At 43.5% G+C, this 14,200-nt stretch overlaps 1 protein-coding gene across 1 annotated transcript in view; it reads right to left on the bottom strand.

The window, feature by feature from the left end:
- ubl3a (ubiquitin-like 3a) overlaps window positions 1-14,200 on the bottom strand; it is a 46,597-nt gene that overhangs the window by 10,603 nt on the left and 21,794 nt on the right. Inside the window, exon 2 of the mRNA XM_071364875.1 lies at window positions 299-407. Within this exon, the coding sequence (XP_071220976.1) occupies window positions 299-407 (109 nt within the window). The remainder of the gene's footprint in view (window positions 1-298; window positions 408-14,200) is intronic.

Genomic DNA, 14,200 nt, shown 5'->3' with positions numbered 1-14,200 from the left:
CAAACCTGTTTTCACTTTGTCATTATGGGGTATTGTGCGTAGATTGATAAGGATTTTTTTTATTGAATACATTTGATAATAATGATGTAAAGTAACAAAATGTGGAAAAAGTCAAGGGGTCTGAATACTTTCCAAATGCACCAGTAGTGGCCGGTGTCACTTTAAATCGCATGACAGGCTCATTGTAATGGCTGGAATTGAATAATATCATCCTCCACCAGCCTCCACTGATATGTATGCAGTTGGTGTCACTCACCCATTGGCCAGTTGTAATGTGTGTCTGTGAGGTGTCACTCACCCATTGGCCAGTTATCGTAGACGTGTTTTGCGATGTCTGCGGCCGAGTCATTGGGAGAAAACAGGAACTCTTTCGTCTTCCCACTGACCAGGATGAGACGCAGGTTAATCTGAAACACACAAGGGGAGAGGAGGAGATTAGAAGCTGATAGACACATAACAAAAAACAAGACACAGTGTCAGAAGTGGGATGGCGCTCGTGAGACCATCTGAGAGGCCATGGGAAAAAGCTCTCCCAAAGGAAGGGGATAGTGTAGCGACCTTAACCCAACACCTAGCAACCGCGTCAAAAGGTTTGCATATAGTTAGGGTAAAAGAGAAGAGGGGTAAGGATGATCGCTGGAAAAAAATTCTTAAGAGCATATTTTGTTCAAAGCCTTCCCTTTAACGTGTGTATGAACTCATCACACACACACACACACACACACACACACACACACACACACACACACACACACACACACACACACACACACACACACACTAGTGATGCAGGGGTGGTTATATCCGTGGGGCAGGCGGGTTTAGGGTCATGAAATATTGTGTGGATGAATGTCAGGAAGCAGGCTGGTTGAACAAAGAGAAAACTACGCATAAAAAATCCATACGTGTATAATTCTCCTGCAATTCAGTCAAACTGGTGGTCGTTGTTCCCAGCCACCGTGCTTCTACATCTGCATTACTTACTCTTTGGGGTTTTAGGCCGGGTTTCTGTATAAGCACTTTGTGACCATCTGCTGATGTAAAAAGGGCTTCATAAATACATTTGATTGATTGAGTTGTGAAAAAAAAGAGGCTATTTTCCATCTACCTAAAAACTCATGGACAATATGGACAGAGATATAAAACAATTTCCATTGAACATTTTATTTAAAAAAAAAACATTTACTTGAAGAACAGTGCAGATGCAAAGTTTGGTAAGAGAATGACGGAGCCAGCAGCACAAACACAAGTAAATGTGTTATTGTAAAGAAATGTCCCTCTTTCACTTTCTGTCTTAAGTGCACCTTAAATTACAGTGATATTCCTACACCCCAAATGATATTGGCGACCAGTTGCAGTGGTTGGTGCCTTAATGGTGCAGATGATGCTTGGTTTCAGTAGATAACATGTGTCCTCCCTGTTTGGCCAAAAATATGACCTTGCTGGATAACTTGGATGCACGAATATCCCCTTTATGTCCATGTTGTCTTCATCCACAGCATCTGCAATTCTAATCCAGTACTCATCATCATAGCAGCAAAGTAGAAAAATCAAAGGCTCGCACAATCACCATTGTATGCTCATCCATAGGTTTCCCCAGGACCAAGTCAAACTTAATGGCATAATGTGGGTAGTACCCAACTTCAACTGTGGCCAATTAACATGTTGATTGGTACATTCTGAATCTAAACCATATTGGTGACTTTGTATTGGATATGCATCAGGCAACCTCTAACTGCATGATAGAGTGAGCCAGTATAGCAGAAACAGCACCATCAAGTGGTCAGAACGTGGTAAAGTCAAGCTTATGCCCCATCGCATAACCTAACAACTTCAATGACTATTTCTCTGAACGGGGGGGGGGATATCAGGTAGGAGATAATAGTTAAATGGATATCAGGTTGGAGATAATAGTTAAATGGATATCAGGTAGGAGATAATAGTTAAATGGATATCAGGTAGGAGATAATAGTTAAATGGATATCAGGTAGGAGATAATAGCTAAATGGATATCAGGTAGGAGATAATAGTTAAATGGATATCAGGTAGGAGATAATAGTTAAATGGATATCAGGTAGGAGATAATAGTTAAATGGATAGCAGGTAGGAGATAATAGTTAAATGGATATCAGGTAGGAGATAATAGCTAAATGGATATCAGGTAGGAGATAATAGTTAAATGGATATCAGGTAGGAGATAATAGTTAAATGGATATCAGGTAGGAGATAATAGTTAAATGGATATCAGGTAGGAGATAATAGTTAAATGGATATCAGGTAGGAGATAACAGTTAAATGGATATCAGGTAGGAGATAACAGTTAAATGGATATCAGGTAGGAGATAATAGATACATGAAGACAGACCTTGGCCTACCTTATCATGAACTTAGTATCTTAATATGGTACAGCTAGGTTGTTTAACTTTGGTGTTGTTGTGACCCAGTTAGAGGAGCTGAACATCATACTAACTCTTAAAAACAACACTGAAGCTGTTAGAAGGAAAAGAGGGCAGGCTGGCAGACATATGATTTAGCCAGCATAATAATAATCGTCTGTGTGTCGGTAGGGTTGCAATAAATCCCAGTTGAAGAATTCGCTGGCAGTTTATTCCCTTTTGACTCCAGATATTCACCAACCAGGATTTCTGAAAAGTTTCTGGAATTTCCCAACCCTGTGATTCACACCATTAAGTCAGAAATACAGAGACCGGACACCAACCAAAGGGGAAAGGGAAATTAGGGAACATCTTCTCATCTTTCATCTTTCCTTCTTTAATCCACTCATCCATCCATCTGTCCATTCTCTCACACCTCACACAGGAAAGTCATTCCTCATCATCATTCTCTCTCGTCTCTGACAGAAAGCAGTAATTCCTTCTTCATCCTCATCCTCTGATAGCCCTCTCTCAGACACAGGCTAGTTGAGATTAACCCCGACTGACTGGGACACAAACAGGAATATCATACATCCTACTGCACTGGGACACAAACAGCTCTACAGCAAGCAGTCAAATGTCAAACACACACGTGGATTGCACTGCACACACAGAAATGAACACACACACCCTCAGGCCTGTATTGATTGCGTAGCATTAGGGCTAAAACTCATGAGGAAATGGTGTGGTTACTAGCCTGATGGACTTACACTAAACACTCCTGCTGCTCTGTTGTTCGCTACATACTTTAAATCTGAGAATGACATCATTGAAGTCGTTTGTGGTGACGAGCGGCAAAAAGGGGTGTTGTTCAAAACTAAGTCATCAACGATTGGATGATATTTAACCAATCGATCAGAGTACAAAAGCCAATAAAATAATATTCAAACCGCTGCTTTACTCATGTGTTCTGGCTCTGGCCAACCCTAGCGGTTTCTGGACCAATCAGACAGCCCCGAATGCATTCCCATCCAAACTCATTGCGGAGAAGAAACTAACATGCGTGGCGTAGCATTTGGCCGGAGAAAGGAATGATTAGGTGGCCATTGTGGTATGAGGGACATATTGGACATTTAGCCAGGACATCGGGGGAAACACCCCTATTCTTACGATAAGTGCCATGGGATCTTTAGTGACCACAGAGAGACAGGACACCTGTTTAATGTCCCATCCGAAAGACAGCACCCTACACAGGGCAATGTCCCCAATCACTGCCCTGGGGCATTGGAATATACATATCTTAGACCAGAGGAAATATTGCCTCCTACTAGCCCTCCAACACCACTTCCAGCAGCATCTGGTCTCCCATCCAGGGACCGACCAGGACCAACCCTGCTTAGCTTCAGAAGCAAGCCAGCAGTGGTATGCAGGGTGGTATGCTTCTGGCTGACTTAGAATTACCATTCTACACATTTTTTTTATTTTATTTCATCTTTATTTAACCAGGTAGGCCAGTTGAGAACAAGTTCTCATTTACAACTGCAACCTGGCCAAGATAAAGCAAAGCAGTGCGACAAAAACAACAACACAGAGTTACACATAAACAAACGTACAGTAAATAACACATAATAAAAAATCTATGTACAGTGTGTGCAAATGTAGAAGAGTAGCAATAAATAGGCCATAGAGGCAAAATAAGTACAACTTAGCACTAACCTTAATTTAACTAGGCAAGTTAAGAACTAAATCTTATTTACAATGACGGCCTACACCGGCCAAACCCAGACAACGCTGGGCCAATTGTGCTCCGCCCCTATGGGACTCCCAATCACAGCCAGAAGTCTTGCAGCCTGGATTCGAACCAGGGACTGCAGTGACGCCTCTTGCACTGAGATGTAGTATCTTAGACCGCTGTGCCACTCAGGAGTCCTTATGTATAGTATGTATAGTGTAGTGTGTATAGTGTTTAGTGTATGTATAGTATGTAGTGTAGTGTATAGTATAGTATGTATAGTGTATAGTGTTTAGTATAGTGTATAGTATGTATAGTGCCGTGTATAGTGTTTAGTATAGTGTACAGTGTAGTGTACAGTGTAGTGTATAGTATGCATAGTACAGTGTATATTATTTATAGTGTAGTGTTTAGTGTAATGTATGTATATAGTGTAGTATGTGTAGTGTATAGTGTTTAGTAGAGTATAGTGTATAGTGTATAGTATGTATAGTGTAGTGTATAGCGTATAGTATCGTGTGTAGTATGTATAGTGTGGTGTGTAGTGTACAGTATAATGTGTAGTATAGTGTATAGTATGTATAGTATAGTGTATAGTATAGTGTATAATATGTATAGTGTATAGTACAGTGTATAGTATAGTGTATAGTATAGTGTATAGTATGTATAGTGTATTGTATAGTGTGTAGTACAGTGTATAGTATAGTGTATAGTATAGTGTATAGTATGTATAGTGTATTGTATAGTGTATAGTATAGTGTATAGTATAGTGTATAGTATGCATTGTGTAGGGTATAGTATGTATAGTATAGTGTACAGTATGTATAGTGTAGTGTATAGTATGTATAGTGTGGTGTATAGTATGTATAGTGTAGTGTATAGTGTAGTGTATAGTATAGTATGTATAGTGTATAGTATGTATAGTGTAGTGTATGGTGCATAGTGTATAGTATAGTATGTATAGTGTATAGTACAGTGTATAGTATAGTGTATAGTTTGCATAGTGTAGTGTATAGCGTTTAGTACTGTGTATAGTACAGTGTATAGTGTAGTGTATACAGTATGTCATGTATAGTGAATAGTATAGTGTAGTGTATAGTATATTGTATAGTATAGCGTACAGTGTGGTGTATAGTATAGTAAGGTATACTGTATAGTATAGAGTATAGTTTAGAGTATAGTATGTATAGTGTATAGTGTGCAGGATGGTGTATAGTATAGTGTATGTTATGTATAGTACAGTGTATAGTATGTATAGTGTATAGTATATACAGTATGTTATGAATATGGTATAGTATAGTGTAGTGTATAGTATAGTATGTTGTATAGTAAAGCGTATAGAGCATAGTATAGTGCAGTGTATACCACAAAGTATAGTATAGAGTATAGCATAGTGAGAGTATAGTATAGTGTACGGTATAGTATAGTGTATAGTGTGGTGTATAGTATTGTAAGGTGTAATGTGTAGTATAGAGCATAGTATAGTATGGTGTATAGTATGTATAGTGTTGTGTTTAGTGTTTAGTATGGTGTATTGTGTAGTGTATAGTACATATTAGTGTAGTGTATAGTACAGTGTATAGTATAGTATATAGTGTATAGTATAGTGTATGGTGTATAGTGTAGTATATCGTATATATTGTATATTATAGTATGTAGTATATAGTATAGTGTATAGTATAGAATAGTGTATAGTATGTAGTATATAGTATATATTGTATAGTTTGTAGTATATAGCATTGTGTATAGTATATAGTGTATAGTATGGTGTATAGCATAGAATAGTGTATAGCATGTAGTATATAGTATATAGTGTAGTATATAGTGTATAGTATATAGTATAGTGTACTGTGTGAGATGTATTTTTCTGACACAGGAAGGAGCGTTAATGTCATTACGAGACATGAGAGCTGCCTCATAGATGACACTTTACTAATGATCTGGGGAAATTAGATTAGAGTGTGTGTGTGTGTGTGTGTGTGTGTGTGTGTGTGTGTGTGTGTGTGTGTGTGTGTGTGTGTGTGTGTGTGTGTGTGTGTGTGTGTGTGTGTGTGTGTGTGTGTGTGTGTGTGTGTGTGTGTGTGTGTGTGTGTGAGAGGAAGAGAAAAGAGGTTGACAGGAAGAAGTGAAGATAAAAAGCAACGTGGAAGAAGAAGAAGATGAAGAAGAAGATCGAGACGCTGATATTTCCGTAGTGTGTCGCCTCAGAGGCCTGTAACAGAATCATCTGTAAGAGGTTATCTACCCAGAACATCTGGTCCAGCCCAGCTCAACAGAGAAAGGATGAATTCAATTCACATCACATAAAACAGACGGGTGGAGAAGAAAAGAGAGAGGAGGGTGACGGGAGGGAGCAGAGCCACTGGAAACCATTTACACCAGTACTTTTCAATCTGATGTGGCGCCGGAAAAGAAAGCAGACATTTCTTATCGGACAAGATGACATCGTACCGCCCCCAATTTCAGCATGTTTGCCTCTGTTTTGTCTAGTGAATACAACCCTGTCCATGGGATTTTACGCGGTAACCCCCAAGCTCTCTGCGACATTTAAATTCACTTGTCAGTCACAGTGCTCTCCTAGCTACATCCCACAGAGCCTTATCAACCACACCTCTCAAAAACTACAGTACCAATCAAAAGTTGACACACCTACTCATTCAAGGGTTTTTCTTTATTTTTGCTATTTTCTACATTGTAGAATAATAGTGAAGACATCAACACTATGAAATAACACATATGGAATCATGTAGTAACCAAAAAAAGTGTTAATCAAAATATATTTTATATTTGAGATTCTTCAAAGTAGCCCCCCTTTGACTTGATGACAGCTTTGCAGATCAGTCTGTTATATCTGGAACGTTTGTCCTGTCTTGTCCGGTGTCCTATGTGAATTTAAGTATGCTCTTCTTTTATTCTCTCTCTCTCTTTCTTTCTCTTTCTCTCGGTGGACCTGAGCCCTAGGACCATGCCTCAGGAGTACCTGGCCTGATGACTCCTTGCTGTCCCCAGTCCACCTGGTCGTGCTGCTGCTCCAGTTTCAACTGTTCTGCCTGCAGCTATGGAATCCTGACCTATTCACCGGACGTGCTACCTTGTCCCAGACCTGCTGTTTTCAACTCTCTAGAGACAGCAAGAGCGGTAGAGATACTCTGAATGATCAGCTATGAGAAACCAACAGACATTTACTCCTGAGGTGCTGACCGGTTGCACCTTCGACAACCACTGTGATTATTATTATTTGACCCTGCTGGTCATCTATGAACATTTGAACTAGAGGTCGACCGATTATGATTTTTCAACGCCGATACCGATACTGATTATTGGAGGACCAAAAAAAGCCGCTACAGATTAATCGGCCGATTTCTATATATTTGTAATAATGACAATTACAGCAATACTGAATGAACAATGAACACTTTTATTTTAACTTAATATAATACATCAATAAAATCAATTTAGTCTCAAATAAATAATGAAACATGTTAAATTTGGTTGAAATAACGCAAAAACAAAGTGTTCGAGAAGAAAGTAAAAGTGCAATATGTGCCATGTAAGAAAGCTAATGTTTAAGTTCCTTGCTCAGAACATGAAAACATATGAAAGCTGGTGGTTCCTTTTAACATGAGTCTTCAATATTCCCAGGTAAGAAGTTTTAGATTGTAGTTATTATAGGACTATTTCTCTCTATACCATTTGTATTTCATATACCTTTGACTATTGGATGTTCTAATAGGCACTTTAGTATTGCCAGCCTAATCTCGGGAGTTGATAGGCTTGAAGTCATAAACAGCGCAATGCTTGAAGCACAGCGAAGAGCTGCTGGCAAACGCAGGAAAGTGCTGTTTGAATGAATGTTTACGAGCCTGCTGCTGCCTACCATCGCTCAGTCAGACTGCTCTATCAAATCATAGACTTAATTATAATATAATAACACACAGAAATACGAGCCTTTGGTCATTAATATGGTCAAATCCGGAAACTATCATTTCGAAAACAAAACGTTTATTCTTTCAGTGAAATACGGAACCGTTCCATATTTTATCTAACGGGTGGCATCCATAAGTCTAAATATTGCTGTTACATTGCACAACCTTTAATGTTATGTCATAATTACGTACAATTCTGGCAAATTAGTTTGCAACAAGCCAGGTGGCCCAAACTGTTGCATATACCCTGACTCTGCGTACAATGAACGCAAGAGAAGTGACACAATTTCCCTAGTTTAATATTGCCTGCTAACATGAATTTCTTTTAACTAAATATGCAGGTTTAAAAATATATACTTCTGTGTATTGATTTTAAGAAAGGCATTGATGTTTATGGTTAGGTACATTCATGCAACGATTGTGCATTTTTCGCAAATGCGCTTTTGTTAAATCATCCCCCGTTTGGCGAAGTTGGCTGTCTTTGTTAGGAAGAAATAGTCTTCACACAGTTCGCAACGAGCCAGGCGGCCCAAACTGCTGCATATACCCTGACTCTGTTGCACAGAACGCAAGAGAAGTGACACAATTTCCCTAGTTAAAAGAAATTCATGTTAGCAGGCAATATTAACTAAATATGCAGGTTTAAAAATATATACTTGTGTATTGATTTTAAGAAAGGGGTTTATGGTTAGGTACACATTGGTGCAACGACAGTGCTTTCTTCGCGAATGCACTTGTTAAATCACCCGTTTGGCGAAGTAGGCTGTGATTAAATGATAAATTAACAGGCACCGCATCGATTATATGCAACGCAGGACAAGCTAGATAAACTAGATTATTTTTTATAAGATATGTTTAATGCTAGCTAGCAACTTACCTTGGGTCCTTCCTGCACTCGCATAACAGGTAGTCAGCCATGATCGGTGTCCAAAAATGCCGATTACCGATTGTTATGAAAACTTGAAATCGGACCTAATTAATAGGCCATTCCGATTAATCGGTCGACCTCTAATTGTAACATCTTGGCCATGTTCTTTTATAATCTCCACCCGGCACAGCCCGAAGAGGACGGGCCACCCCTCATAGCCTGGTTCCTCTCTAGGTTTCTTCCTAGGTTTTGGCCTTTCTAGGGAGTTTTTCCTAGCCACCGTGCTTCTACACCTGCATTGCTTGCTGTTTGGGGTTTTAGGCTGGGTTTCTGCACAGCACTTTGTGACATCAGCTGATGTAAGGGCTTAATAACTACTTTTGATTGATTGAATTTGATTGTATCTGTAATACTACTACTGTCATTAATACAATAATATATATGTAATACTGTTAACAATACACTATTGTATTAATGACAGTAGCAGTATCTGTAATACTAATACTGTCATTAATACAATAGTGTTATCTGTAATACTGCTACTGTCATTAATACAATAGTGTATCTGTAATACTGCTAACAATACTGCTACTGCCACAGATTTTCCACAGCTGGAAAATGTCCTCTACAAGAATCAAGTCACTGACACACAATCAACCTCTAAATACCTGTAAGATCATACAGACAGAGACAGACACACATAGACAGAGACACACAGACACGTTGTGGGCATGGGGTATGTAAGGAGACCACACAGCGAGTTGATTACAGGGCTTAACCTTGCCCCCGACCACCTCATCCCCCTGTCCCCTCCTCCCTAACCCCCGACCACCTCATCCCCCTGTCCCCTCCTCCCTAACCCCCGACCACCTCATCCCCCTGTCCCCTCCTCCCTAACCCCCGACCACCTCATCCCCCTGTCCCCTCCTCCCTAACCCCCGACCACCTCATCCCCCTGTACCCTCCTCCCTTTTTATTTATTTTTTATTTTACCGTTATTTTACCAGGTAAGTTGACTGAGAACACGTTCTCATTTGCAGCAACGACCTGGGGAATAGTTACAGGGGAGAGGAGGGGGATGAATGAGCCAATTGTAAACTGGGGATTATTAGGTGACCGTGATGGTTGAGGGCCAGATTGGGAATTTAGCCAGGACACCGGGGTTAACACCCCTACTCTTACGATAAGTGCCATGGGATCTTTAATGGGATCTCCCTAACCCCCGACAACGTCATCCCCCGTCCCCTCCTCCCTAACCCCCGACCACCTCATCCCCCTGTCCCCTCCTCCCTAACCCCCGACCACCTCATCCCCCTGTCCCCTCCTCCCTAACCCCCGACCACCTCATCCCCCTGTCCCCTCCTCCCTAACCCCCGACCACCTCATCCCCCTGTCCCCTCCTCCCTAACCCCCGACCACCTCATCCCCCTGTCCCCTCCTCCCTAACCCCCGACCACCTCATCCCCCTGTACCCTCCTCCCTAACCCCCGACAACGTCATCCCCCGTCCCCTCCTCCCTAACCCCCGACCACCTCATCCCCCTGTCCCCTCCTCCCTAACCCCCGACCACCTCATCCGCCTGTCCCCTCCTCCCTAACCCCCGACCACGTCATCCCCCTGTCCCCTCCTCCCTAACCCCCGACCACCTCATCCCCCTGTCCCCTCCTCCCTAACCCCCGACCACCTCATCCCCCTGTCCCCTCCTCCCTAACCCCCGACAACGTCATCCCCCTGTCCCCTCCTCCCTAACCCCCGACCACCTCATCCCCCTGTCCCCTCCTCCCTAACCCCCGACCACGTCATCCCCCTGTCCCCTCCTGTCCCCTCCTCCCTAACCCCCGACCACCTCCTCTCCCTCACCTCCTCCCTAACCCCCGGCCACCTCCTCTCCCTCACCTCCTCCCTAACCCCCGACCACCTCCTCTCCCTCACCTCCTCCCTAACCCCCAACCACCTCCTCTTCCTCACCTCCTCCCTAACCCCCGACCACCACCTCTCCCTCACCTCCTCCCTAACCCCCGACCACCTCCTCTCCCTCACCTCCTCCCTAACCCCCGACCACCTCCTCTCCCTCACCTCCTCCCTAACCCCCGGCCACCTCCTCTCCCTCACCTCCTCCCTAACCCCCGCCCACCACCTCTCCCTCACCTCCTCCCTAACCCCCGACCACCTCCTCTCCCTCACCTCCTCCCTAACCCCCGACCACCTCATCCCTCCCTCACCTCCTCCCTAACCCCCGACCACCTCCTCTCCCTCACCTCCTCCCTAACCCCCGACCACCACCTCCTCCCTAACCCCCGACCACCTCCTCTCCCTCACCTCCTCCCTAACCCCCGACCACCACCTCTCCCTCACCTCCTCCCTAACCCCCGACCACCTCCTCTCCCTCACCTCCTCCCTAACCCCCGACCACCACCTCTCCCTCACCTCCTCCCTAACCCCCGACCCTTCCTCTCCCTCCCCTCCCTAACCCCCGACCACCTCCACTCCCTCACCTCCTCCCTAACCCCCGACCACCTCCTCTCCCTCACCTCCTCCCTAACCCCCGACCACCTCCTCTCCCTCACCTCCTCCCTAACCCCCGACCAACCCTCTCCCTCACCTCCTCCCTAACCCCCGACCATCTCCTCTCCCTCACCTCCTCCCTAACCCCCGACCACCTCCTCTCCCTCACCTCCTCCCTAACCCCCGACCACCTCCTCTCCCTCACCTCCTCCCTAACCCCCGACCACCTCCTCTCCCTCACCTCCTCCCTAACCCCCGACCACCCCTCTCCCTCACCTCCTCCCTAACCCCCGACTACCACCTCCTCCCTAACCCCCGACCCTTCCTCAACCTCTCTTCAATTTCAGTTTTTTCCTCCTCCTCTCTCCACGCTCTGTAGATAGCGCTCTGTAGATAGCGTGAGAGGAATGAGGTTTCAGATGAGACTGAAGGAATAAGGGCAGAAGCTAAGAAGAGACTCTCTCTAATGTATTGCCCTGCAGTCAGAGCCTGCGTGCGTGCGAGGACCAGAGATCTGAAATGCTCTCTGTCCTGGATTTACCAGATGGCATTGGAAACATCCATTGGCATCTCTTCACGTACGCACACGAACACGACATAATGCAGTCTCTGTGCCAGACAATGTTGTCCACTATCAGACAGTGTAGTAGATGATTAAATAAACATGCTATAAATAACTTAATTTGCTGGATTTGTCCTGTGACTGTCACACCCTCTACCCCAGGGCAGATTAGCAAAACGAACACACAGACATCTGGCCCTCACACACACACACACACACACACACACACACACACACACACACACACACACACACACACACACACACACACACACACACACACACACACACACACACACACACACACACACACACACACACACACACACACACACACACACACACACACACACTGATGTGACCCTGCCTCAGTCTGTCCCTAACACACAACACACACACACACACAAGCTGTCACACGTTGTTACGTCCATACAAATGTGTCTCTGCCCTGCTCTGTCCTGCCCTGTCAGTTGTCTGTCTGCAAATGTGTGTGTGTGTTAGCAGATCTAAAGAAACTGGCTACACAGCGGAAGCCGTACAGAAATAGGTGAAGCCATCATATTGCTTACAATCATCTTCAGCTCTGCACACACAGGAAAAATGTTATTGGTTGTCTATTAGACCAGGCTGTGGTCTACAGGACGGAATGTCTAGACACCGTGACCAGGATATTACTATTTGACCATGAGGAAGGACAGACAGGATATCACTATTTGACCATGAGGAGACATGCAGGATATCACTATTTGACCATGAGGAGACAGGCAGGATATTACTATTTGACCATGAGGAGACAGGCAGACAGGCAGGATATCACTATTTGACCATGAGGACAGACAGGATATCACTATTTGACCATGAGGAAGGACAGACAGGATATCACTATTTGACCATGAGGAAGGACAGACAGGATATCACTGTTTGACCATGAGGAGACAGGCAGGATATTACTATTTGACCATGAGGAAGGACAGACAGGATATCACTATTTGACCATGAGGACAGGCAGGATATCACTATTTGACCATGAGGACAGACAAAGAAAGGATATCACTATTTGGCCATGAGGACAGACAAAGAAAGGATATCACTATTTGACCATGAGGACAGACAAAGAAAGGATATCACTATTTGGCCATGAGGAAGGACAGACAGACAGGATATCACTATTTGACCATGAGGACAGACAGGATATCACTATTTGACCATGAAGACAGACAGGATATCACTATTTGGCCATGAGGACAGACAGGATATCACTATTTGACCATGAGGACAGACAGGATATCACTATTTGACCATGAAGACAGACAGGATATCACTATTTGGCCATGAGGACAGACAGGATATCACTATTTGACCATGAGGACAGACAGGATATCACTATTTGACCATGAAGACAGGCAGGATATCACTATTTGGCCATGAGGAAGGACAGACAGGCAGGATATCACTATTTGACCATGAGGACAGACAGGATATCACTATTTGACCATGAAGACAGACAGGATATCACTATTTGACCATGAAGACAGACAGGATATCACTATTTGACCAGGAGGACAGACAGGATATCACTATTTGACCATGAAGACAGACAGGATATCACTATTTGACCATGATGACAGACAGGATATCACTATTTAACCATGAGGACAGACAGGATATCACTATTTGACCATGAAGACAGACAGGATATCACTATTTGACCATGAAGACAGACAGGATATCACTATTTGACCATGAGGACAGACAGGATATCACTATTTGACCATGAGGACAGACAGGATATCGCTATTTGACCATGAAGACAGACAGGATATCGCTATTTGACCATGAAGACAGACAGGATATCGCTATTTGACCATGAAGACAGACAGGATATCACTATTTGACCATGAAGACAGACAGGATATCACTATTTGACCATGAAGACAGACAGGATATCACTATTTGACCATGAAGACAGACAGGATATCACTATTTGACCATGAGGACAGACAGGATATCACTATTTGACCATGAAGACAGACAGGATATCACTATTTGACCATGAAGACAGACAGGATATCACTATTTGACCTTGAAGACAGACAGGATATCAATATTTGACCATGAGGACAGACAGGATATCGCTATTTGACCATGAAGACAGACAGGATATCACTATTTGACCATGAAGACAGACAGGATATCACTATTTGACCTTGAAGACAGACAGGATATCACTAT

This window comes from Salvelinus alpinus, chromosome 24, assembly GCF_045679555.1.
Source record: "Salvelinus alpinus chromosome 24, SLU_Salpinus.1, whole genome shotgun sequence".
NCBI classification, from domain to species: domain Eukaryota; kingdom Metazoa; phylum Chordata; class Actinopteri; order Salmoniformes; family Salmonidae; genus Salvelinus; species Salvelinus alpinus.
Note: the sequence above shows the minus strand (reverse complement) of the source record. Positions and strands in the feature narration are given on the sequence as shown.